General features: G+C 36.6%; 2 protein-coding genes across 2 annotated transcripts; one reads left to right on the plus strand and one right to left on the minus strand.

The window, feature by feature from the left end:
- Positions 1-415: 415 nt before the first annotated feature.
- On the minus strand, positions 416-6,027 carry srfbp1 (serum response factor binding protein 1). Its single transcript, XM_051872335.1, has 3 exons — positions 5,889-6,027; positions 4,473-5,125; positions 416-3,287 (listed from the first exon to the last, which is right to left on the minus strand). Exons 2-3 carry the CDS (start codon positions 5,103-5,105, stop codon positions 1,515-1,517), a joined length of 2,406 nt encoding a protein of 801 aa, XP_051728295.1. The 5' UTR covers positions 5,106-5,125; positions 5,889-6,027; the 3' UTR covers positions 416-1,514.
- On the plus strand, positions 6,014-23,274 carry maco1a (macoilin 1a). Its single transcript, XM_051872336.1, has 11 exons — positions 6,014-6,244; positions 8,479-8,620; positions 8,756-8,882; positions 10,599-10,722; positions 11,781-11,959; positions 14,556-15,060; positions 15,150-15,308; positions 17,585-17,767; positions 17,935-18,055; positions 18,847-19,021; positions 21,580-23,274. The coding sequence occupies exons 1-11, from the start codon at positions 6,165-6,167 to the stop codon at positions 21,780-21,782; spliced, it is 1,998 nt and encodes a 665-aa protein (XP_051728296.1). The 5' UTR covers positions 6,014-6,164; the 3' UTR covers positions 21,783-23,274.
- Positions 23,275-23,524: the final 250 nt, after the last annotated feature.

Here is a 23,524-nt window from a genome sequence, read left to right on the forward strand (position 1 = left end):
AACAAAAAAGTAGATAAATCCAAGGAAGCTCGTAAAATATGCATTATATATTTAATAAATATTACTATATATTTAACAAAGCATTCGAGTGACCATTGTCATTCTTAACTAAAAGTATATATATATATATATATATATATATATATATATATATATTATATATATATATATATTATATATATATATATATATATATATAAAATTAACTTTAACTGTTTTTTTTATTTAAACTTGATTTCAGTTATAATACAACATAAATTTCAATTGCTAGTACTCAAACTAAAACTAAAATAAAAAATTAAAACAAAAACAACAAAATTACTAAAACTGTAACATTTAAATTCAAAATATTAAAATAAAAAAAACTAGTTCAAAAGAATAATAAATACTATAAAAGTATATTAATGATACTAAATAACACTGAGAGGGACTTTATTTCAAATCTTCTTCCCACCACCACCAATATATGGGTTCTGTGTATACAGTACAATCTGCATTATAGTTTTTGGAAAACTATCCAACAGAAAAATGCATTGCAACATTTGAAACACAACAGGCAAAAGTGATCAAATTAGCCATATTATGAGCTAATTAGCTACAATATACTTTACCAATGAGGACTTAAAAATCTTTAAAGCGATATTTCACCCAAAAATGAAAATTCTGTCATTAATTACTCACCCTCATGTCGTTCCAAACCCATAAGACTTTCGTTCATCTTTGGAACACAAATGAAGATATTTTTGATGAAATCTGAGAGCTTTCTGTCCCTCCATAGACAGCAACACAATTGACGCTTCAAAAAGTTCATAAAGAGATCGTAAAACTAATCCATATGAATTGAGCGGTTTAGTCCAAATATTAATCTGATGAACAGATTGAATTGAGCTTCCATATAAACCTATGAGGTTCATTCTCATGTGTTATGCAGCATGTTTGAGCTTCCGGAAGAGGTTTGTTCTCACGCGTCAAGCAGGTTCGGTTCACTGATCAATGTTTGTATGTGAATAAAAGCTAAATTAAATCTGTTTTTCATATTAAGTGATCAAGATTCTTCTGAAAATTTGGACTAAACCGCTCAATTCATATGGATTAGTTTTACAATCTTTATGAACTTTTTAAAGTGTCAAAGTGTCAGTTGTGTAGCTGTCTATGGAGGGACAGAAAGCTCTCAGATTTCATCAAAGATCTTCATTTGTGTTCCAAAGATGAACGAAAGTCATGGGTTTGGAACGACATGAGGGTGAGTAATTAACGACAGAACTTTAATTTTTGAGTGAACTATCCCTTTAAGTATGCAATTGAAGAAGAAAAAAAAACACTTTAATACAGTTTTATCTAAGAAATATGTAGGAGACATGACAGGAAATTAACACTGTTAAGAGACCTTCATTGTAAAGAAACAAAAATACAATTGTGTTTTATCTGTGTGTTTTAATACAAATTCACACTGAATAGCTCAAAACATAGTAATCAAAACACGAAAGCATTAAATGAACTTTAGCAGACCTTTCTTAATCATCATCATCAAATCTGATCTTTTTCCCTTGGAATGCTGTGATTTGCGTCTGCTGTTCCTTTCTTTTCCTGCTAGCCTCCCATGAGGGATGAAGGGACTGCTGGGGTGGTTTTGACATGTTTCCAGGTGGACCTCTGAGATTCTGGTTCTGATACTGCTCAAACTGTGACCTTCCCCACCCTGCCCCTGAAGGTCCTGCTTGCCTTTGTCCAGCAACATTAAAAGTCTGTCTGTTGGGTCTGAAAGAACCCATCTTCCTATCAGTGCCAACGTCTTGGCCTTTATATTGAGATGTTTTCATCCTACTCTCAGGACCTTTACTCTGGCTCTGGAATCGAGGAGGTCTTGACCCATCATTGTGAGACCTATACTGTGCTTTCTGAGAGGAGACGTTGGATTTGGACAAAGTTGAGCAAAACACAGACTGTAGTTTGCCGAGGCTTGTCTCCTGAGGTTTGCTGGTGGCCTCCTTGTCAGGTTTTGGGTTGCTTTTCTTTTTCTTGAATTTGCTCACTTTGCCCAGGAAGAAGTCATCATCATCACTGTCTTCAGACAGAGACGATTGCTTATGGAAACGTTCTTCTGTGCTGTCATCGAAATATTCCTTCTCTTCCTCCTCCTCGTCATCATCTGATAAATCGCTCTCTTCATCTGCCTCAAGCTTCTTGGTCTCAGGTAGGTCTTGTTTCTTTTGTGTCTTTAAGGTGATCTCCATTTCTTTGTCTGCTTTACCAACGTTCTTTGGAGGCGTAGACTTTGTGCTGCTTAGAGTTGAAGACTTTTCAGGAGAACTTTGGGTATTTGGAGCACTGGCCTCTGCATTCTGTGATTTAACTTTGACCCCTCTGGAGTTTTCTGAAAATGTTGTGATAATCTTGGATGGTGGTGATTCAAAAGCATCAGGGTCTTTACTCTTGGTTGGCTCTACAACACCAGACTTATGGATCTCAGTGGAAAAACTCTTCAATTTTTCCTCTACTGCTTTACTAACGTTCTTCAGTGGCATAGACTTTGTGCTGCTTACAGTTGAAGACTTTTCAGGAGAACTTTGGACATTTGGAACCATGGCCTCTACATTCTTTAATTTATTTTTATCCCCTTTGGATTTTTCTGAAGATGTTGTGATGATCTTGGATGGTGGTAATTCAAAAGCATCAGGGTCTTTACTCTCGGACGGCTCTACAACACCAGACTTATGGATCTCAGTGGACAAACTCTTCAATTTTTCCTCTACTACATCATCCTCCTCCTTGCTGTCATCGTTATCGTCATCATCATCTGGTTCCTCATCTTTCTCCTCTGGTTCCTCATCTTTCTCTTCTGGTTCCTCATCTTCATTCTTGGACTCCGCTATGTTTAGTCTGTCAGTGTTTTTCAACTCAGCTTTACCAGCCTTAGCTCTTTCTTCTTCAATGGCTTCTTTGACCTTCTGGAGCTTGTTGATGAAGCGGGAATGTGTGATGATACGTGCGATGGCTCTGTCCAGTGGGCTTGCCTGAGGGTCCTGCAAAACCTTCTCAAGTTCAGCGTTCTCCTGAAGTGCTGTCATGGTCACCTGATCTGGTTTAAGACTCCTTAAAGCCTTGATTTCTTTCAGGATTTCTGCTGCTCTCTCTTGGCTTTCCTTCACCTCAGATTCCTGACCCTTCTTCTTCTTCAGAGAAGCCACTTGCTCTGCCATTTTACTGATGATCAGCACCCTTGTCCTCTTCACTTCCTTTCTCATCCTGATCACCTCCATTGGGACAGCCACTGTTTCAGATGAGTCCTGTAAGAGGCATTTTTTATTCAGAATAATCTTCAAGTAAAGAGTTCTTTAGAGTAATGTTGTTTACCGCAAGAATAAAAGCATGATGTTCAAAGGAATAGTTCATCTAAAAAGGAGTATTCTGTCATTATTTACTCATCTTCATTCCAAACTTATATGCTTTCCCCCCCCCAGTGGAACACAATATTAAATTTCTGAAGTATGTATCTCAGTTTTGGGGTCACGGTTCTGTACAATTTCAGTACAGTAGGGAGAATCTGTCTTGAAATTATTTATTTTATAAAGACAGCAGCTGCAAAAAATCTTATTGTGAAGGTACTAATTTGCACGGTGCATATAATTTCTTCAACTAAATTACAATACAACAAGAATTTTAAGAATTTTTATTTGATGAATAAAAAGATTGAAAGAACTGCATTTGAAATAGAAATCTTTCCTCTAAGTATTATTAAAAATTTATATTATTATAGTGTATCTGGTCTAAACTATTCTTAACTAGCAAAAAGTGAATCTGAACCATTATTATTTTTAAAATTTCAAAACTTGTTTTCAATATCAAATCCCAGGTTTTAAATTTCCTGTTTTAAGCAAATATAAATTTTCAGGTTTACAATTTCAAACTTTCTGATTATTATCTGACTTCTGGCCTCATTTTATTGTGGGAATGTGGATATGGAAACTGGCCATGGAAACTGTGAATATACAACACTTATCTATAGACAGTGTTGGCAGCTGCTTATAGTAATGACATACGTTATTATATTGTCATAATTTTCGTCAATGACGTTTGATCCTGAGATACACGTTGAATCTGACACAATATGTGAAATGGAGCAATATTTGATTCGAAAGTGTGCAGAGGGAAGCATTTTCAATAGTAAACTATCAGTCTGTTCCCCATACAAATCACATGACTTCAGAAGACGTAAAAAGAAGATTCTTCAAAAATTCTCCTTTTGTGTTCCACTCACAAAGTAACAACATGAGGTTGATTCATTTTGGTATAACTATTCATTTAACATGCATGTGAAAGCATTATTGTATTTATTAGGGTATTTGAGAAGTTAAAGTAACCTGTAGTTAGTTTTTTTTTTTTTTTTATCTATATAGCTTTGACCAATTATTTTACCTGTACTCAATCTAATCTAAAATAATTTCATAAACACCACTTAAAAATACACTTACCTCAACTGTTAATGTTTCTTCCTTCCGGCACTGATTGGTCTGTTCTTTTAATGTCTCCAGACTCGTCTTCTGGCTCTCCTGTGAGGAACCATCAGTCTCCTCTTGCTGTTCATCTGTCTTTTTGCGACTCTCCTCCTCTTTCAATTTCTCATCATCATCGTTTGATTTCTCCGAACCAACATCATCTTCATCATTACCGTGCGACATGACATTTTCTGCTCTGTCTATTGCTTGTTTTTCTGCTTTTCTTGCATTTATTCTCTCCTCTTTGAAAGCTTTGATGGCTGCTTTTATGCTTTGGATTCTCTTGCTGAACTGTGGATGTGTGGCGATGCGGGCGATGGCCCGGTCGGATAGGCTGGCCTCTTTATCCCGGCACACTTTGTCAAAGCTGATGTCCTTCTGTAAGGCGGCCTTGGTGACGCTGTCAGGAACAACAACTTTCAGTTCACGGATCTCCTCACGAAGTTTCGCTGCTCGCCTGCGGAACTTCTCTACGGCTGCCTCATTTCCTTTCTTCTTCTCCAGGGCTGTGATCTGACGGCCGAGTTTCCGGATGAGGAGCACCCTCACCCTTTTAACCTCCGCCCTCATCTTGACCACCTCATTGCTGAGGTTCAGTACTGCAGGCATCTTTATGTACTTTCTGAAAGCTGAAATGAGAAAAGCAACAGATGGTGTTTTTGGTTATGTTTTGATGTGTTTTAACATCATCATGAAGTTATGTTATCTCAACATTTAAATTTTAGCCCTGGTTCAATACTTGCTCACAGACACAAGGTCTTGGTGCACTAAAATACTACAACTACATTTTATATATATATACACACACACACACATATACAGACACACATATAATAATATATTATATAAATAATATATAGATATTATATACAGATGTGCAAATTGTGTGAGTATGTACTAACAATTTAGTAAACATGATTTATGTAATTTACGTATTACAAATGATGGATTACACACACAGTGGTAGTACTGTATTGATGTTTGTGTACATCATCTTAAACATTTTCTTAAAAAAAGGTCTTTATGTGTTAAAAGAAAATAATTCTGAGTAGATAATTACATAATGCAAAATAATCACATAATCAGGTCCATGAAACCAACACAACTCTGTGGGGGACTTACACGCAAAACAATTAACCAATCTTAATAAACATAGACATAACTTCGCCATCACTTCTAATTGCAAAACTTTTATTCAAATAATAATTTATTCTTGCGACATGTCCCAACAAATTCTTGTTTCAAGCATGGCTGAAGGCATGTGTTGGGGTGATCGAATGCGCTCTACTTATATAACGTTACACAAGGTTTACATAATATGCCAGCATGTTTTACTTGAGTATTATTATGCAAAATTTCACATCTACAGTTAATGTCAATATTAACACTCACCTCTACAAAATAATAGTGAAAATCATGCAGAAGAATTGACTGCTCAGGACGCCGCCATCTTGCCTTGCGAACGTAGCGCACGGCGTCGTTACGTCACGAGACTTCCAGAATAAAAATGGGAGGGCCTCACGCAGAGTGTTTTTATTTATTTCTTTGTGTCTGTTAGAAGGAAAACACTGACATCCTCGCATTGGCGTAGCGATGCGCATCAGTATTAGGACGCTCACGTAGTTTCCCCTCGAGTGTTTAAAGTTATAGGAATCTAAAGGGTGGAGAATGAAGCGGCGCAATGCGGACTGCAGCAAACTCCGTCGCCCGTTGAAACGGAACCGAATCACCGAGGGTATTCACAGCAGGTACGGACGGAGAACCTCTCTGGCAGTCGACCGCACCGTAATGGCGTCTCTGAACTGAGCTTGGCCGTGTATGAGCTGTCACAGTCAGATACAGATGACAGTTCAGTGTGATCATTCGCTCCGGCCTGACTGTAGTTTAGACCAGGATACCTCTGACTCCTTTCAGTAAAGCATAATATGTGTGGATGCTGGCTTTTGTGTATCATCCACGGACTTAAATAGTGCATAATTTGGGATAATAAGCATTACATTTGGTCTTGGCCATGTTATGAATGTTCTTCAGGTTGTGCAGTTGTCTTTTATAGCTATCATCACTATGTCTTGCTGAAAGATCCAGCTTGTGTTTTGGATCATGGTAACTGGTGCTTTTTGGCTGGTCACTCTTAAAAATAAAGGTTCTTTAATGGCACTAATGGTTACATGAAGAACCTTTAACATCTATAGAACCTTTTTGTTGCACAAAAGGTGTTTTTTTTTTTTTTAAGTTGTGGAAAGGTTTTTAGGGGATTAGAAAAATTTAAGAACATTTAAGAACTCTTCGCTGAAAAGTTCTCTGGAGAAACAAAAATCATTCTTTTATGGCATCACTTTGAAACCCTCCGTTTGGAATCCTTATGTATAACAGTGTACCATGTAAAAAAAAAAAAAAAACCGCTTGACCAATATTATGACCAGCTGGTAGCTGGATTGTTGCTGGTCCAATATGGTTTACCAGATACCAACTTAGCTGCCAAATGTTTATGCCACATTATTGTAATATTTTTGACACCTACGCTGTTTTCTGTAGGTGTCAGGTGAATGTTATGAAGGAATCCTAATACAAACTGATCTTGTTCTAGAAAAATGTGTAGATTAAACCCTGTGTTAAACTTGATCCTGCATGTTTTGGTTTGTTCAACTTCCACATGACGCTGTGTTGATTGAAACTTTATATCTGCGGTCCCATCTGAAATAAGTTTATATAAACATACGCTACCAAGACATACTCTGCCAAGACCTCATTTTGGCTAAGTATATTTGCATAGTTTTAACATGTGGGGTTCCCACAGTTACAAAAACCCCTGAAAATTGTTAGGAAAAAGACTGGAAAGAGTCATGGAAATGTCTATAGTGAATGTAAATTTCTGTGGTTATGCTCTGCATGGATGTTTACATAAGACTCTTTTTGGAGACTTTTGCTCACAAATAAGTAATATATATATTATGGGCAAATGGAAAAGTAATTGAAATTCATTTATAAAAAGGGTTTGCCTAAGATGTAGACATTGATACACTACCAGTCAAAAGTTTGGAAACATTACTGTTTTTAATGTTTTTGAACAAAGTCTCTTATGCTCATTAAGGCTGCATTTATTTCATAATAAATACAGAAAAAACAATAATATTGTGAAATATTATTACAATTTAAAATGATGGTTTTCTATTTTAATATACTTTAAAATATAATTTATTTCTGTGATGCAAAGCTGAATTGTCAGCATCATTACTCCAGTCTTCAGTGTCACATGATCCTTCAGAAATCATTGTAATATGCTGATTTATTATCAATGTTGGAAACAGTTGTGCTGCTTAATATTATTTTATAACCTGTGATACTTTTTCAGGATTCTTTGATGAATAAAAAGTTAAAAAATATCAACATTTATTAAATTGAAATCTTTTGTAACAATATACACTACCTTTCAAAAGTTTGGAGTCAGTAATTTTTTTTTTTTTTTTTTGAAAGAAATTAATACTTTTATTCAGTGTTAAATTGATAAAAAGTGATAGTAAAGATTTATATTGTTAGAAAAGATTTATATTTTGAATAAATGCTGTTCTTTTTAACCTTTTATTCATCAATGAATCCTGAAAAAAGTATTACAGGTTCCAAAAAAATATTAAGCAACACAACTGTTTTCGACATTGATAATAACTGAGAATCAAATCAGCATATTAGAATGATTTCTGAAGGAACATGTGACAGTGAGGACTGGAGTAATGATGCTAAAAATTCAGCTTTACCATCACAGAAATAAGTTATATTTTAAAGTATATTAAAATAAAAAACCATAATTTTAAATTGTAATAATATTTCACAATATTATTGTTTTTTCTGTATTTATTATGAAATAAATGCAGCCTTAATGAGCAGACGAGACTTCGTTCAGAAACATTAAAAACAGTACTGTTTCCAAACTTTTGACCGGTAGTGTATATTGTTATGTTTCTTATGATTTCTCTTGATCTGGCAGTACCTTTCTGTACCTGAAGTTCCTGGTCGTTTGGGCGCTGGTTCTGCTGGCCGATTTCGTGCTGGAGTTCAGGTTCGAGTATCTGTGGCCTTTCTGGCTCTTCATCAGGAGTGTTTATGATTCCTTTAGATATCAGGGATTGGTGAGTATTTGAATCCCCAGTGTTGTGTAATTGAGCAACTAATGGATGACTGTCTTCTTGGTCCTTTGTAAACCAGTCTTGATGTCTTTGAGTGACATGTTCTACACTGGTTAAATCGATCATCTTATCCCACAGGCGTTCTCTGTGTTCTTTGTGTGTGTCGCATTCACATCAGACATCATCTGCCTCCTGTTCATCCCCAAGCAATGGCTGTTCTTCGCCGCCAGCACGTACGTCTGGGTACAGTACGTGTGGCATACAGGTAAGTCAGCATTGCTCAAGCCCCGTCTGATTTTCCATGAGTATCTTTTTAGGACACTTACACATTAGAGCTCATTGAATGTTAGAGAATGCTGGGAATCTATTGATTGGATGGGGATGGTGCGTGGCAAGTGTTTGCGAAAGTGATGTTCCATCATGCAACTGAAATTTGCAGGCTTTGCCATAGGCATCCATTGACCAATGAAAACTGCAGACATGTGGATCCAGTTGTGCTTCCAGAAACCCAATTTATTCCACATTCCTGTCTGAAAGGCAGAGGTTTTGCTAGTGTGTAAAGTGCCCAAAAGCCTTTTGTCACTGATTATTCAGTGGCATAATTCAGGAGCATTCTGCTAAATATTACACAACTATTCAATTCCCTGGCAGTTACTAGAGAGGGAGATGTTGAAAGGGCTTTTCTTATGCAAACAATCCCTTTTAGATCTCTCTGGATAGTCATTTATCTTGAATATGTTTGATGATTGCATAAAAGAATAATGAGAATTGTTTCTTCCCCCCCCAAAACACTTGTTGGTGATTGACATTATAGTCGTATACCGTTCAAAAGTTTGGGGTTGGTCAGGTGTTTTTATATATGTGTATATATATATATATGTATATATGTGTGTGTTTTTGAAAGTCTTTTATGTTCACCAAGGCTGCAATTATTTGATCAAAAATACAGTAAAACAGTAATATTGTAAATTATTACAATTTAAAATAGTAATTAATAATATAAATGTTTTGTTTTAATATATTTTAAAATGTAATTTATTCCTGTAATGCTAAAGCTGAATTTTCAGCATCATTACTCCAGTCTTCAGTGTCACATGATCCTTCAGAAATCATTATAATATGGTAATTTACTGCTCAAGAATCACTTCTTATTATTATCAATGCTGAAAACTGTTGTGCTGATACATTTTTCAGGATACTTTGATAAATAAAAAGCTCAAAAGAACAGTTTATTAGAAATAAAAATCTTTTGTAACCTTTAAATGTCTTTACTATCACTTTTGATCAATTTAATTAATCCTTGCTGTATATTATATTATAATATATTATATTATATTTATATTTTACTTTTTATTTTTATATATTTTACTATTGTCTTTAATAATATAAAAAATTCTATTTTATTTTATATTTATCTAGAATTTTTTTAATTTGCATTGTTCTTGCATTCCACGTAAAAAGTCTGGCAAGTAAAATAAAAAATGTACTAGCCAGTGGTGACTCAAGCTTCAGTGTGTCTGTAGAGGGTTGGCTCCTGTCATTATATGTCCTTTTCTTGGATCGATTCATTGATGCCTCAGGAAAGAGGAGGAAAAGAATTGCTGACACTGAGTGATTGTTCCTTGAAAACTGTTTCAATATGCCTTGAGCTGTGACTGTGATTGCTCCTGCTGACACACGACTTGCAGCGCGTCTCAACAAGAGAGGGTGCTTTCAGCAAGCTGGGGTTTTGTTTGCAGCCTAGAGCTTGTTTTGTGAAACCTGTGTGACGTTATTGATCTGCCAAACAACCAGTGGCCTTTTATACAACCCCTCAGATGTCTGATGACCCTGAAGGTCACTAATGGGCTACAAGTAATTTATAGTTTGAAGAATTATGCATTCCTATATATACGCCACAAGAATGTCACAACTATTAACAGCAGGTTAGAGATCAAATGTCAACTGTTATACATAGTTTATCTATTTTCTTTTTTTACAGAACGAGGTGTGTGTCTGCCCACTGTGTCTCTCTGGATTCTTTTTGTCTACATCGAAGCAGCTATCCGGTTCAAGGATTTGAAACATTTTCATGTAGATCTTTGCCGTCCATTTGCAGCTCATTGGTAAGATTTGTTCGACGCTTACTTGCCTTCATGTCATTCCAAACCTATGTGATTTACTTTCAGTTATGGAACAAAAGAGGAGAAATTCTGAAGATAGTTCACCCAAAAAAAGTTTTCTTTCTTCTGTTGAACACAAAAAAGATATTTTAAAGAATGTTGGTAACCAGACAGTTGACGGCACCCATTGACTTCCATAGTAGAAAAAAAAAAATATTGACAACTATCCCCTTACAGGGGTCCTGTTATGCTTTTTTTTTTTTTTTTTTGGACATTTTCCACTTTCTTTAGTGTGTAATGTTGCTGTTTGAGCATGAAAAAGGTCTGCAAAGTTATAAAGCATGAAGTCCACTCCAAAGTTTTCTTCCAGGAATGTACAAATCACAATATTCCTTATTTAAATAATTCCCGCTCAAGGCATATGCAAAAAAAGTGGCGAAGCCTGGTTGAGTTGCGTTAGTATTGGGTTGGAACTCACGGTTATGGTAAGGGGCGTGACATTTCCGAAACCGCTCAAAGTCGTTGACCAATCACAACACACTGGTCCAACCAATCCGAGCACACCACGCTTTTCGGAAGGCGGGGCTTCATTGAGACCAAAACTAAACAGAGCACTACAGACAGATTGGGAAGAGAGGTGTTGCAATGTAAAATATGTGGGAAAATAATGGTTTTTTTTTTGTTTGTTTGTTTTTTTTTGAGCATATAAGCATTAAAACCTACTCTAATAGACCCAAAAAACAAAATCAAGACTTTGAAAAAGGGTATAATAGGTCCTCTTTAAAGATTTTTGAAGTGTCTCTTGAAGCACAAAGTCAGACCACATTTCTGTTTCACAATTTTTATTTTTTATTATTAAACATGTAGTCAGTAGCTGACGTAACTGTACTACTAATAGCGCAGCAGTCAGCTTTGTATTTGTAAACACACTCATGGCGTCTCCATAGCAGCACATGGGAGTGTTGCCATTATCTGAAGGTGTCTGATGTTGAGTCATCACTAGTTGTAGCAAATTTTTTTTCTGTGTTCTATAACATGTTGTTCAAACCCTTTCATTGCAGCATTGGCTATCCAGTGGTAACACTGGGCTTCGGCTTCAAGAGTTACGTGAGCTATAAGATGCGTCTGCGGAAGCAAAAAGAGGTGCAGAAGGAAAATGAGTTCTACATGCAGCTTCTACAGCAGGCCCTGCCACCAGAACAACAGATGCTTCAGAGACAGGAACGAGAGGCAGAGGAGGGTAAGATCACCATTTGACCATTTTGATAATACAATCTTCTTTTTTTTTTTTTTTTTTTTTTTTTAATAATTTGTTAAAACTTTGAATCAAAGACAAATAATGGGTCATTCAAAAATCGTTAAGGCACTGATGTCACAACCATGATCTCATTGCCATATGATTGATGACCATTCACATTCAAAACTTTGAGGTCAGTTAGACATTTTTTTTAAAGGGGTCATGAATTGAGAAATCCTAAATTTTTGACATAAGAGGTCATTGTACTTTAAAAAATATCCTGTAAATTCCAGAACTCAAAACTTATGAGTCCCAAAACAGGTTTTATTGAGATCAAGCTGCCAAAATGACTTGTTTCATATTTTGTCACATTATGACGTAATAGTGCGACAAAGGCAGAAAAGGATCAACAGCTATTTATGCATCATTGCCTCTTTAGCCCCGCCCACCGATTCACGCATGTCATGTAGTAGTAAATAAGAGAGAGACACAAACACAGGATTACTCCAGCAACAAAACAATAGAGATGCCTCTGAAGTGCCAAGTTGTTGAAAAACAAATTCTTTGCATTGCCTCTCTTGTGATCCTAACATTAGGAAAGCGTGAATGACTTTTATTTTTAACTAAGTTCAAGATCGCATCAGTAAGACACTTCGCTTGTTCGCTTCATTTTTAAACAACACAATTCGACGCTGTGTTTTCAGAGTAACTGAAAATAAAAGATGATACAGTGCCGACTATTAGATCTGACAGTAACAGTATTTAAGTAAGTGTAAGTAACAGTATTTTTACCATGTTTCACTATTGCTTTGTCTGTTACAGATAGTTTTATATGTACTGAGTATTTATACTGCAGTGCCATAGTCAAACTGTGAATAGTTGTGATTTGCTGTTCTTTCCTTTGCTTTGGCATTTATGGGGTTAATGCGTTGGATTATTGGATACGGAAGAAAGCACGTAGAGAACGCTGCTTTTGTTCTTGTTTTGATCTAAGCCATTCGTTGTAATCCTGAATAAAAGCTTCAGTGAGCAAAATCTGTTTTGTCATCAGTAAGACATTAACACTTTTCATTTTATTTAAAACAAGACCCTGCAAATGACAATGTATATGTTTTTCACTTTATCGAAAAGGGTGAACAATTAATAGCCTATAAGAGTGACAGTGCGACAAATGATGGTACATTCATTCATAATTCGTTTACACACAACACTGTAAGATATCCTGTCAACTATAACTGTGGTAACTCCAAATACTTAAACTTTATTTGCCACAACCAAGTCTTATAATGCATATGTAATATGCATAAATGTTTCACAATGTTCAACAAGATATTTTTCAACATCTGAAGTTTTCAAAACAATTCCATACGTGTAATGGAGGGGAAGTTGAAAATTATTTTAATATGCAAAACTGTTAACCCAATCATAGCAAGGGCATTTACTTTCAAGTCTGCAACCTGCCTATCAAAAAGGTGTGTTTTGAGAGAGTCACAAACAGGATAGAAAATAGTTTATTACTTCTAAATTAGGATGGTTTTTTAATGTAAAAAATCTTGATAACATTATAAGTGGACCTCAGAGAATATTATAAAATTAAAATGCAGTTCATCACCCCTTTTAAAATTTTTTTTATATTTTTATTCCACAAAGATAAATTAAATTGATCAAAAGTGACAGTAAAGACATTTATAATGTTTCTGTTTCAAATAAATCATGTTCTTTTGAACTTTCTATTCATCAAAGAATCCTGGGGGGAAAAAAGTATCTCAGGTTCAACAAAAATAGCAGCACAACTGTTTTCAGTATTGATTATAATAAGAAATTTTGCTTGAGCAGCAAATCAGCATATTAGAATGGTTTCTGAAGGATCATGTGACACTGAAGACTGGAGTAATGACTGCTGAAAATTCAGCTTTGCCATCACATGACCTTTTCAGATATATTTAAATAGAAATAATTTTAAATTGTAATAATTTTTTACAATATTGCTGCTGTATTTTTGATTAAATAAATAGTCTTGGGGAGCATAAGAATTTTTCACAAACACATTTTTTCAATCTTATTGACCCCAAACTTTTGAACGAAAGTGTATTTTTTTGTATTAAATTTAATATAGTTTTTTTAAAACTATTATGTGAAGCAGTACAATAAACTTTAAATGTTTCTGACTACATTGTCACTTAATCTTTGTTGCATGACTTATTCAACAAGTGGAAATCAGTTATCATCATAAACATGGTTATTTTGCATTTTTATTACAAATATGTTCAAAGTCCTGATTGATATCACACAAGGGTTATTCATCACACTGGGAATGAAAGGGTCAACTTTAGTGCATTGCATTGTAAGATACAGTACTCCAAGCTGTGTGCTTTGGATGTTTACCACACATTTTGACTAATGTTTGTTATCTGGAAATTCCATGCTTGCAGAAAATTTTCATACTGTGCACATTATTCATAGTGCATAGTCGTATGGTACTACTACAAAGCCCATTGATTTGCATGATTCTTTCCAATTTGTATTTTTCATTTGTAGTCATAGCAGTCTTACAACATTGCCTTGTAATCTTAAAATCTCTCTTTCATTCATTTGGCAGCCACCTCAAAAGGAATGTCTGAAGCAGACTCTGTGTTAGTTGCTCAGAACGGCACTGCTATTACCAAGAAACTGCCGATGTCTCTGCCTGAACTGGAGTATAAAGAGAAGGGGAAAGATGGGGGAAAAGACAAAAAACAGCAGCAGCACAGCATAGGAATAAACAACAACATCTTACAGACTGTGGATGCTAAACTACAGGACATTGAGTATATGGAGAACCACCTAAACACTAAGAGACTCAACAACGAGCTCAGCGGCAGCGCAGAGAACCTGTTCCTAAAAGAGGAGGTAGGCGGTGGAGGAGGAAGCTCTGCCCCCTCCAAACATTACAAAAACTCCTCCCCCCATAGCCACAACTCCACCAATGGCAGCGTACCATCCTCCTCAACCAGCAGGAGTGAAAAGAAACAGAAGTGTGCAGGGAAGAACCTTGCACCTCACAGAGATCTGATGGAGAACTGTATACCTAACAACCAGCTCAGTAAGCCAGATGCATTAGTGCGGTAAGACTCCTCATGCAGCAACTACTATGGTCTGATTGAGCCATTGGAGTGTGTTCGTCCTGTTTATTCCCTTTTTCTCTGTTTGTCAGGCTTGAGCAGGACATAAAGAAGTTGAAGGCTGACCTGCAGGCGAGCAGACAGGTGGAGCAAGACCTGCGCAGTCAGATCAGCTCTCTGAGCAGTGCCGAGAGGAGCATGCGCTCTGAGCTGGGGCAGCTCCGCCAGGAAAATGAGTTGCTGCAAAACAAGTGAGACATCAGCAACTTGAAGCACAATAAAATTAGTTACTAATATTTGCCAAGACAAATTTTAAACTGGGGACACGAAGGCCCTGCCCCAAATGGCACCCTAAACACTCACGGTCTTTCTATGAGTCCGCACTTTTGAAAGTGACAAGTGAAGGCCAAGTATGGTAACCCATACTTGCAATTTGTCCATTTACCCCATCCAAGTTAGTGCACACACATTAGGAGTAGTGAGTAGTGAACATGAACCCATTGCGAACTATGGACACACACCCGAAGCAGTGGGCAGCCATTTTGCTTGGCGCCTAGGGGGTGATTGGGGGATAGATGCCTTGCTCATTGGCTGGGAATCGGACTCAGGTCTCCCGTGTGGCAGGCGAGAATTCTACCACTGAACCACCAATGCTTACCAATGCAATGTAACGCCACTTTGACTAGAAATAGAATCGGGTAGAATTCTGCTGCGGACCTCGCTTCAGTGCAGGCTCAGCAAAAGTGCATATCGAGGGCGCATATCGACCGCAAAGCTCTCAAGCATCCTTCTGAAACTTAAAATGACAAATGGGTCTAGACCGTAAGTGCATATGAAGTGTGCTGTTTGGGACAGGGCCAAACTCTGATTACCTGGGCCACTAGTCCATGGTGTTTTTAACTGAGGACGGATAGTGTCAGTTAATTAAAATCACCATTAAATCAAAATAGTCAATCACAGCAATAGCAAACCACAACGATCCAATCTAGTCCTGTTAGACAAAATCAAGTTTCACTTGGATACACGTTACAATATGGAAGACAAGATGATCGCAACTTCCATTTCATGCTGACTTTAAATATGTAAGATTAAAAATTCATCATCGATATCACAAATCATTGTGAATAGTCAGTCCGTATCAGCGCTGAGAATTGTAACAGCTTGCAGGTAGGGACAATAATTTACGCCTGCATAAAGACCATTTAACTAAAAAATACAGTGAAGAATTAAAATGGGTATTTAGTTAGAGTGTTGTTATTGTATACCAAAATGAATAAAAATAGTTTCCAATGATCGAAATAAAGCTGAAAAATATTAGATTAAAAACTAATGAAAATAGAAATGTTGTCTTGGCAACTAATGAAATAAAGTAAGTTGAAGTACTAAAATTAAAATAAATCACATCACTTCAATGAAAACTGAAAATAAAAATTCAAGCTCATTCAAAATATTGATACATTTTATAATAGTATATAAATACTGATTTGGACATAACCAGTTAGAGATTGTTTTTTGACCAGTAAATCCCATCAGTAATCATTTTTTAATAATAAATTATATATGTATAGCACCTTTCATACTTAAAATCTCACATTTTAAAAAAGCTCAAATACTTTTAAGAAAACTGTTATAATAATAAAAAAAGGTCTGTTTCCAAGGACCCTAATTTAATGCTAATTAGCAGTGTTGGGGAAAGTTACTTTTAAAAGTAATGCATTACAATATTGTGTTACTCCATAAAAAAGTAACTAAATGCATTACTTAGTTACTTTTTATGAAAAGTAATGTTACATTACTTTTGCGTTACTTTTTCTCACCTGGGCTGGGATTGTTTGTTTGTTTTTTAATAACAACAAAAAAAAGTTATATTTTTGGCAAATGTAAAGGCCCTTTCACACCAAAAGTGAAATGAATAAGCTTCAGGCTGATCACAAATGTGATGTTTATCTAAAGTCATTTTTGCTTATTAGTATGTTTAAATTGGATCATCGAAGGTCAGCAGCAAATACATTGGTTAATAAAGTGAGATTACATAAAGTATATTTGTTTAATTTAATATATTTAATTATTGCAGGTTTGTGCAATATTCTGGGATTGCATTTCACTGTTTTTATTCATTTTGAGGAATATTGACTCTGTTTTTGTGCAAGTGAGATGAGTAAATGCTCACATTTAATCTAGAACTACAAAGTCATATTTACACACAGCACCTCTACATTTACTCACGATTTCTCAACATGGGGACAGATGAGTTGTACACTAAAACATGAGAAAACAAAGTAATTTGCATTACTTATTTGAAAAAGTAACTCAGATATTTTGTTATAAATTTAAAAGTAATGCATTACTTTACTAGTTACTTGAAAAAGTAATCTGATTACGTAACTAAAGTTACTTGTAATGCGTTACCCCCAACACTGCTAATCACTACCTGGTTTTTCTCTTCCTTGTATCCTCAGATGCACATTTCCATCTCTCTACCTGCAGTTGTTTGTGCCAGTGTTAATTATGTGTCTCACTGTCTTAGGCTTCATAACGCTGTGCAGGCCAAGCAAAAGGACAAGCAAATGATTGTGCAGCTGGAGAAGCGGCTCAAGGCAGAACAGGAAGCGCGAGCCGCAGTGGAAAAGCAGCTTGCAGAAGAGAAGAAAAGAAAGAAGATGGAAGAGGCTACAGCTGCACGTGCTGTCGCTCTGGCAGCTGCCTCCAGGTGAGACCGATGAATAACTCACCCAGAAATATTGTTCCATCTCCATATATTCTTACAATTTTTCTGTGGAATAAACTTTAACTGATAATATGGAGCACTGTGTGTGTTTGTGTCTTGTTTTATTATGTCTTTGCATTGGTGGGCTTGACTTTCACTTCCATTCACAGAGGGGAATGCACGGACTCGCTGAGGAATCGCATACGTGAGCTGGAGTCGGAGTGCAAGAAGCTCAATCACGACATGAAGCTAAAGGAGGAACAAATCAGAGAGCTCGAGCTCAAAGCGCAAGTAAGCCAGAACCCCTGCTGATGTGGTGGTTTCCCAAGAGCAATATTTGGCAATAAAGCTTTCAGGAATAGATGAGTCACATTGTGGTTCAGATTTTTTTTTTTTTTTTTTTTCCCTTTCCCAAAAAAAAGTTCTATACATTTAAAATCAACATGAAATCAAAATGGACCTTTTTAATTATTTAAATCTCGTAATTCTGACACTTTTTCCTCACAATTCTGACTTTATAACATGCAATTGCAAGTTTATGTCACACAGTTCTAAGAAAAAAGTCAGAATTGCGTGTTATAAACTCTATAGTTATAAAGTCCAATTCTGAGGAAAAAAGTCAGAATTGCTAGTTTATATCTTGCAATTTTGACTTTATAACGAGCAATTGCGACTATATCACGCAATTCTGACTTTATAACTCGCAATTGCGAGTTTATGTCACGCAATTCTGAGAGAAAAGTCAGAATTGGAAGATAAAAAGTCGCAATTACCTTTTTATAGTTTTAAATTCAGTGGCAGAAACAAGCTTCCATAGATTTGGCCTAATTCCTGGGACAAAATGTTTATCCTCTACACAATTGGCTGCAAACTCATATTCTAGTCTGGAAGCAGCTTCATACCGTTCAGATGGGAAAAAAAATCTCACCCAACAGTTTTTCCCTACAATGTTTCATTCAGCAATTACATCAAATTATGGACTTTAAATAAGTTGTGAATGTTGTTTCATATTGACTGTTTCAAATCTTTTCTTCAACTAAGAAGTAATATGCTTCCTCATCTCTTTGTTTCTCTATGTGCAGGAGTTGCGTAAATATAAGGAGAATGAAAAGGACACAGAGGTTCTAATGTCAGCACTGTCGGCCATGCAGGACAAGACCCAGCACTTAGAGAACAGTCTGAGTGCTGAGACCAGAATCAAACTGGATCTTTTTTCAGCACTCGGAGATGCCAAGCGACAGCTAGAGATTGCTCAAGGTCTGCCCTCTTCCTGTCTTAATAGAGCTCTGTATCTATACTAGGCATGTGATGGTATAAAATTATGTTGAGATAATTGCTGAAGCTTTTATCATGGTATACATTATTATCATGATATTGAAATAAGTTGCAAAAAAGAGAAACTTTAACCATAAGAACCGAACAACTATAACAGAAAGAACTGGATAATTTACAATTAAACAATACACAAAAATGTATAAACATGTTTCAAACAGATTAAAGTGCAAAATAATTATAAAGAACAAAAGGTAACACTTTACAAATAAGGTCACCTTGGGTGTGCATTATTTTCTAATAATTGAATGGTCCGGAGTCAATTATTTCGCTTATGCTACGGTTACCACACCTCAAGACACTGTTCAGATGTTGTATTTCAAGACATTTGTCAGGTTTTTGTCCTTAAAACACATTGTGTGTGGGACTAATTTTTTACGCATCTCACCCCAAGCTTCTGTTGCAAATTCCGTAACGTCATTTCAGAATTAGCAACGGAGGCTTGAGCCATTGATAACAGACTAATACAGTTATTAATGCAGTTCAGAGAGAGAGAGAGAGAGAGAGAGAGAATAAGCATGTGAATTAGCCTTCCTGAGTCTGTGCGTCTCTCACAGCAGCCGTGTCTCTACTAATAGCGAAAGTGTAAGTTTATCTACCTCAAAAACTGCACAATTATTACCTCGCTGGTGAGAAATGTCATGTAGCTTTTTAAGTTGCTAAACTATTTTACTGATTAATTTGTCAGAGCAGTGCAGACAACATGTGTTGTCTGTGTGTGTGTGAGTGAGTGAGTGAGTGAGTGAGTGAGTGAGTGAGTGAGTGAGAGAGAGAGAGAGAGAGAGAGAGAGAGAGAGAGAGAGAGAGAGAGAGAGAGAGAGAGAGAGAGAGAGAGAGAGAGAGAGAGGAGAGAGAGAGAGAGAGAGAGAGGGGGAGAGAGAGAGAGAGAGAGAGAGGGGGAGAGAGAGAGAGAGAGAGAGAGAGGGGGAGAGAGAGAGAGAGAGCGGGGGGGGAGAGAGAGAGAGAGAGAGCGGGGGGGGGGAGAGAGAGAGAGAGAGAGAGAGCGGGGGGGGGAGAGAGAGAGAGAGAGAGAGAGCGGGGGGGGGAGAGAGAGAGAGAGAGAGAGAGCGGGGGGGGGGGAGAGAGAGAGAGAGAGGCGGGGGGGGGAGAGAGAGAGAGAGAGCGGGGGGGGGGGAGAGAGAGAGAGAGAGAGAGCGGGGGGGGGAGAGAGAGAGAGAGAGAGAGAGAGAGAGAGAGAGAGAGAGAGAGAGCGGGGGGGGGAGAGAGAGAGAGAGAGAGCGGGGGGGGGGAAAACCATGAAAATAATTTGTCGCTTTTATCCTATTGTTTACTATGTTTATTTGCTTGGTCGGTGTTGGTGTGGGTTTTGTTTCTTTTGCCAATCAGATTCGAGTATCAGCAGCCCCGCAGTATAACTAAAGTTAACTAATGGAACCGAACAATAATAAAGAATCAGAACATTTTCAGTCAATATCCAGTGCATGTTGTAGTCCGGGTAAATAGGCCTGTCACGATAACTACTTTTTGTTGTGCAATATATTGTTCCCGAAATAATTGCAATAAACAATAATATTGTCATTTTAAGACTGAATATATATAATCATAATATAACAGCATAATAATGCAAGCAGACCTACACATTTTCAAATGACAACCATTTAATTCTTTAGATCTAACTGCAAATGTACAAAAGGCACTATGGAGACTTTTCTATTTACAGGTTTTTCCCTGACCTTCTTTTCTCAGTAAAGTAAGGGCACACTATTGCTCAAAACACAAACCCCTACTTAGCAGTCAGATGTCCGTATGAACAAAGACATTTATATTTGCACTGGAACAGTGGATTGCGGCTTTGAAATCTAGAGCATTTGGACTTGTTCTTCCAAACTGTCTGTAGTTGTCAGGAAAACACTATAATGCCTCAAATAACGCCTTTTTTCACCTGTCGATGACTGCTCTGTGTAGGAACTGCAGATGACAACATGATTGGCAAAATGTTGGTGACATTCATTATCATGTAAACTTAATGGACGATATATTGCGTCACCAAAAATTGAGGTCATGTAAATATATTGCGCGATAAGTCGATATATTGATTATTGCGACAGCCAAAGGCCCACGGGTAAAAATGTTTGTTTGAAAAAAAATATATAAATAGCCTATTACGTCTTTAAGTATTTGGTGCAGTGATAAACACCATTGTGAATACAAAAATCTGAATGGCTGTTTAAAACATTTAAATACTGTTCAGAAACAGAAAGTAGCACAGCTGCTTTGTTTACTGAGTTATTAGTGTAACGGCTGCATTTCTGCTGTTCCATCAGCGCCATCTGCTGTCAGAGAGTGAATGTGCATTTTCATTCAGTGCATCTCCTTCACTTTTTCGCCATGCTGCTCATGCGTGTTGGGCTTGTGTCTCTTTGACTCAGCATACATAGTATTGTACATTTTAACCGGTCTAATCTATACTATATTTCTGCTTCCGCTCTCACTAACCTATTGTTTTTTTGCCCTGCTCCCAGGTCAGATTTTGCAGAAGGAGCAGGAGATAAAAGAGTTGAAGCAGAAGATCGCAGAGGTCATGGCGGTCATGCCCAGCATCACCTACTCGGCAGAGACCAACAACATGACCCCTGTGACCCCACATTACTCCTCCAAGTTCATGGACACCAGTCCATCCAGCTTGGACCCCAATGCCTCCGTCTACCAGCCGCTCAAGAAGTGAATGTTCACACACACGGCGTCCACTTTGCTCTTTGATTTGTCTAAAAGTTCAGTATGCAAACCAATAGGATGGGGTTGTATTTTTGTTTGATTTACCCCTCCTCTGACTCTTCTTTGTTATTGCTAAAAATAAGTGGAGGATTAGAGGGAGAAAAATGGATGTCACATTAACAAGAACTGCCCTCCTGGTGTTTAAGGTTATTTTTGAACCTAAATTCTTTTCTTGGTAATGGCACTTCAGTCTGTTGTGGTTCTTTTGTCATCCTAAATCTGTTTTGTGAGGTCTTAATGAAGACCTTTCACGATTTTATTAGTACCTCCTCATCTTTGTGTTGAATCTGAACAGTTTTATGTGCCAGATAATGGTGGCATGACTTCTTTTACTTCCCTGGTGTAAACGTACATATTTAAGTTCATTGAATGTAAAAAGAAAAGGGAAAAACGTATTGAAATGAGGCACGAGTATTTGTGATGGAAAAAATGTCGTGTTTGTTGCAATGGAGTGATTAAGAATGCATTTCAGTTTAATTATGACCATAGTATTGTGCATCTGTTTTTGGGGAGGTAAAAAATCATTTCATTACAGATGGATCTGAATTGGATATATTTTTGGGTTTCTATAAACCAAATTTTCCGTTCCTCCCGATGCTGTTTTCCAACATGTCGAAGACACGATAAAAACCCACGTGTTTAAAAAGGGACTGATCTTCACGTTGTATTTGTTGACAAAAATGCTGCATAAATATTTGGGAATGTTGTTGTATTTTGCAGTCAATGCAAGTCCTTTTTGTTACCGGACAAAATTGAAATAGAATTTAGTTGAAACCAGTTGAAAAGCTGAACATATGATGTCTTGTTTGCCAGTTGTTATGTTACTCAGTGCCTTGAATTATCTTGTTTAATATATTCTCTCACACCTCCCATGCCATGTTCACCCACTCCTAGAATCAATCTGATTGGTCAGCATACCACATGACTTGTTTTTCCCAAGCGTGGCATTTAAAATCATCTGCCCTCTTGTTGCCATGTGTTCCGTGAGGAGAAAAAATGTACAGGTAACAGCAAGCCCACTTGTTATCAGTGGTCCACTATGTCTCTAATTTACATTAACATATTCATTGCATTTTATAATATTTGCTGAATGGTTTGATTTTGGTCAAACGTGCCAATTTTTTCTCCCCTGCACCATTTAATTTCATTGAGGATAATGCAAACTATACATGCATCATTTTATAGAGGAAGTCACTGCAGATAACACCTAAAATCAATCCATTAATGTTTCATTTTCATTAAAAATTCTACTTCACATTTCTTCTTCATTGGTTTAAGGATTGTGTCATGATGCAGACAGAATATGCTTGTTTGGTTTAGTCCTTGTTTTACAACAGGGATTTCTTTTTTATTTGTCTACCTTGGGAAAGTATTACTGTGGATTGCATTTGGTGTTTTTATGGTAAACTTTGTGGAGAGTAAAAAAAACATGCCTTTGTTTCTCATTGTTTGAATTTTTTTAAAAGAACCAAGCTAAAGTGTGTGTGTGTGTGCGCAGAGGTGTAAAAGTACAAAGGGGGAAACTTAATTTTTACTCCTTTTAATGTCATTTGGCCTTCTAAATACTTGATAGCATAATAAATGCGTAATAAATCTTTACTTATTTTTACACTTTCGCAAATGTTATGTATATGTACAGAAATCAAAGAAACCAATTTTAATCCAAGATTTGATTGACTTTTTGTTAGATAA

This window comes from Ctenopharyngodon idella, chromosome 19 (genome assembly GCF_019924925.1).
Source record: "Ctenopharyngodon idella isolate HZGC_01 chromosome 19, HZGC01, whole genome shotgun sequence".
Lineage (NCBI taxonomy): Eukaryota > Metazoa > Chordata > Actinopteri > Cypriniformes > Xenocyprididae > Ctenopharyngodon > Ctenopharyngodon idella.